Here is a 4,189-nt window from a genome sequence, read left to right on the forward strand (position 1 = left end):
CCGTAAGCCACGTTCTCATACGCCTACATTTTCTTCGTTAATGAAAACAAATTGGACACGATCTTAAGGAAAACATGAATGAATCCAGCTTCCGAATACGCTATTCGGGTTGTAAACTAGTCGCGATCAATACTCTAGAGCCCACGGCACGTGTGAATGGCTATGCAGACATAGGATTATGACACTGTTTGAAGATTGCTCCTGAGTAAAAGGTTCGACATTGACTTGTAATTTCTGCTCCCATGGCCAATTTGCCTGCCGTCGTGATAAATAGCAGCTGGGCGCTGTCTGGAGAGGTATCATATCAGACGGATGTCAACGATACACACCACAACCGTCGGAATGACAGCATGGCGTCAGTGTCCGAGGTCGTAAACTACGGTATTATAGTGTTCGGTGTGTTTGTAATCACTGCCACCATTCTAGGAAACAGCTTAGTTATATTAGCTATAATTGTCGATAAGAAATTGAGACGTGTTGGAAACATATTTATTGTGAATTTAGCAGTTAGTGACATTTTAGTTGGTGCTATTGTCTCACCCCTCTCGCTCGTTTATCAGATAACGGGCGAATGGCCCTTTGGACGGCAACTATGTGATTTTTGGATCTCTGTGGATATCATCTGCTGTACAGCTAGTATTCTTAATCTGTGTGTTATTAGTTATGACCGCTATAATGCTATATCACAACCGCTGAAATACGCTAAACACAGAACAACTCGGCGCGCGCTTTTGCTTGTAACTTTGGTGTGGTTGTACTCGTGTGGAATTGCATTGCCCCCTTTACTTGGTTGGAGAAAAACAACAGAAGCGACGTCACATGGTCTCAAGAAATGTCAAATCACTCAAAATTTGGGATATACATTTTACTCAACAATAGGAGCTTTTTACTTGCCACTGTGTATCATGGTGTGTTTTTATACTCGTATCTTTTTTGTGACTAGCAGCAGAGGAAAACAGTGGGTAAGAGGGCCGGGTTCAAGCTGCCGAATCCAACGCCGGAGATCTCGCAACAGACGAGACAACGATAATAATAACACGGTATGTTGTTTACTTTGTCCTTGTCGATCTAAACAAGAAAGTGAAAGTAGTAAATCTGTAACGACTCAGACAGACCGTACCCATGCTAGGAACTTTTCTCTGTCTTCTAGTATTAGAAGAAGCACATTTGATTATTCGTCCACGGCTCAATCCGACCTTCATCGCAAGGCAGTGATGTTCTCCCCTCGTGCTAGCACAGCGAGTACCAGTGCAGGTGAAGTGGTGCTCGAGATCACACAGGGCCGTAGAAAACAAACAATTCAGCGAAGATTGTATCGCCAGATCTCAAATCCAAACAGTGATTCAAGTTACACGACATCCACGACAACCTCGACTACTGCTGAAACGTCGTTCTCGGAGTCCTCATCTGCTGGCTCGGATAACCGTACAACGAGACGCGCTTCAAATGTAATATATAACTTATTAGCTGCTAACATTATGGCTGCAGAAATTCTTCGGGACAGTGTAAAAGGAGTACAATTTGCACCTCAACATCGTTCGCCTTTACTCATAGAGGAGGCTATAACACCGGAACCGTTAATTCCTAAAGAACCTGCGCGCGCAACTCGCCGGAAGCGGAAGAATTTGTCACTTCCTCATGAAAAACGTGCTGTTAAAACACTTGGAATTGTTGTTGGTTGTTTTATTTTCTGTTGGCTCCCGTTTTTCGTTGTTACTGTTATCATACCCCTGTGCCAAAACTGTGAAGTGAGCCCAATCGTTACAGGTATAGTGCTGTGGTTAGGATATTGTAATTCTGCCTGTAATCCAATTATATACACCTTCTTCAACGAAGATTTTCGACGTGCCTTCAAAAAGCTGACCACATGTGGAAAGTCTGTTTCGTCACCTATATATTTATGAGACATTTCGGTTTAGAGAGAACTGTTTAAAGTTGCTGGAACGACGGTTTTTTACTGCAATAAGTTGTACATAGTTATAAAGTAAGAATTGCATTTTTTGTTGGTGTATTATGTAAATATTTATGATAAATCGCTAAACTATTTCGTATTTATCGCCAAAGTGTACGTTGTACTAAATGGCATTGTAGTAAGCTTGCTAGTAGTAAATTGATCATATTATTTATATAGACTTTTTTATAGAATTTATGTATAAAGCTCACAAATATATTGATCTCTGAAAAGATAGTGTTATGTATTGACTCGATAAGAAGTTATTTTGACTCAACAGGCAGTCGTATGGACTCAATATGGATTCGTATTGGCTCAATGGTATTGGTAAGGTATATATACCTACTCATTAACAACTGTAGCTATTACGGAAAGTCGAATGTTACTAATGAGTTTCTCATTTGGTTTGCGAGACATTTTGATAAAATATTAGATTCTCTTTAATATATATTTATGTCATATATAATATATAAGGATTTTTCTTCTTCTATTTTTGCTATCCTGGGCCAGACCATCATAATACACATCATACAATTTTACGAAACAAATATCTTTTCATTAGACAATGGCTTGTAGTTTGCATTTTGTGATGTCATTATGACGTCATAATGAATGTCTTTTGGTAAAATGGTAATAAGTCCAGCGAAAAACAATAATGATAATAGATATATAATGATTTGCTTCCTTATTATTATTGTTTATTAAATGTAGTTGTAATATTGGTGAGAACATATTTTTACTACCATATGACTTAATCTTCCACAAGAATACAGAGAAAGATATGAATGAATCCCGGTCAACATTTATATATATTTGTACAATATGCTTTGTTATTACATAAATATAGTTTGTAATGTTTATTATTGAAATATATCTTAATAAGACATGATAATACATTGTCTTGTCGAAATGTAATTTTTTTTAAATTCATGTTAAGAGGAAGTGATATTTGGGATGTTACAGTTTCTTGAAAGCGTGATCTGAATGTCGGTAATAATTGGGATTTTTTTTAAAGATAGCGTCCGTTACATCATCTCAAACGTGTTAAAAAATATATATCGTAAAGATACGCTGAGGCATGGTGTCAAATCGTAAGGCAATAGAGTTATAAAGAATACCCTTATTTGATAATCAGTATATCTCAATTTTGAATGGTATGATATTAGATGTGACGAAAAAAAGTGATAGAAAAGGCGATATCGTCTTGAATGTAGTCGTTAAATTGTTCAAAATTTTAATTTTTGTGTTTTTAGCAGAATTTTGTGATTTCTTAACATGATCTTGATTTGAATTTCTGCTGGAGCATGGTTTGATCCCCGACTTCGAATGGTTTGGATTTAGTTGGGCGTAGCGTAAAATAATTGGTATGGACAGCTCAAGGGTATATCTGATGGGTTGAGACATAGTGGCTAAAAAATCACAGTAAGGTTGGGATGAGTTGTCAAAAAGGGTTTCAATTGAAAAAAAGAGAAAAAAAGCAAGATTTGATGTTAACAAAAAAGTCGACATGATAATAATATGTACTCGCTGTTTTCACTGTCGGATAAAGATGAGGTGTCATCCATAGAGACAATCCTGGGTTCTCGCTGTTCACCATTTTTCGTCACCTTGCAGACCTAGGCCTTATATCCTTCAAATGTATATTTATGGTCAAATATCGGCTTCCGTCAGCACTTTGTTATCTTCCAAGTAATTGAATTGGTAATACAAATATCGAACATGTCGGAGACGCCAGGCTGTTACCGTGGACGCTGTCTGTAAAAACGTGATGATAAGGCGGTAGTTATGTTGGTACAAGGATCTCAGCTATTTGTAGTTTTGTCTTTATATTCTATGTTATATTTGAGTAGATTTTATACTTGAGACCGGTATAGTCGTAGTAGTATTAATATAATAATTTGATATGCTTCTCTATATTTATACGAATGTTTTGTACTTGTTCGGGGAATAGTGTAGTTATAACTGAAGGAAGTTCTAGAATGTGATGTTTTCAAAATTAATCTCCTGCGACTAATGAATTAAAAAATTATATTCTAGACTCAGTATTGGTATACAAGTTGCTTCGGACGCAGTGACTTTATATTAATATTTTTTACTCCAAAAATCTGGTATTTCCAACTCCGGACTACGTGTATATATACTGGTATCTTACTCCGGACTACGTGTATATATACTGATATCTTACTCCGGACTACGTGTATATACACTGGTATCTTACTCCGGACTACGTGTATATAC

General features: G+C 36.9%; 1 protein-coding gene across 1 annotated transcript; it reads left to right on the forward strand.

Moving 5' to 3' along the window:
- The first annotated feature begins 242 nt into the window (after positions 1-242).
- Positions 243-2,039, forward strand: LOC117339719 (5-hydroxytryptamine receptor 1A-alpha-like). The gene has a single exon (XM_033901436.1). It carries the CDS (start codon positions 243-245, stop codon positions 1,902-1,904), a length of 1,662 nt encoding a protein of 553 aa, XP_033757327.1. The 3' UTR covers positions 1,905-2,039.
- The last annotated feature ends 2,150 nt before the right edge of the window (positions 2,040-4,189 follow it).

Source organism: Pecten maximus, chromosome 12 (genome assembly GCF_902652985.1).
Source record: "Pecten maximus chromosome 12, xPecMax1.1, whole genome shotgun sequence".
Lineage (NCBI taxonomy): Eukaryota > Metazoa > Mollusca > Bivalvia > Pectinida > Pectinidae > Pecten > Pecten maximus.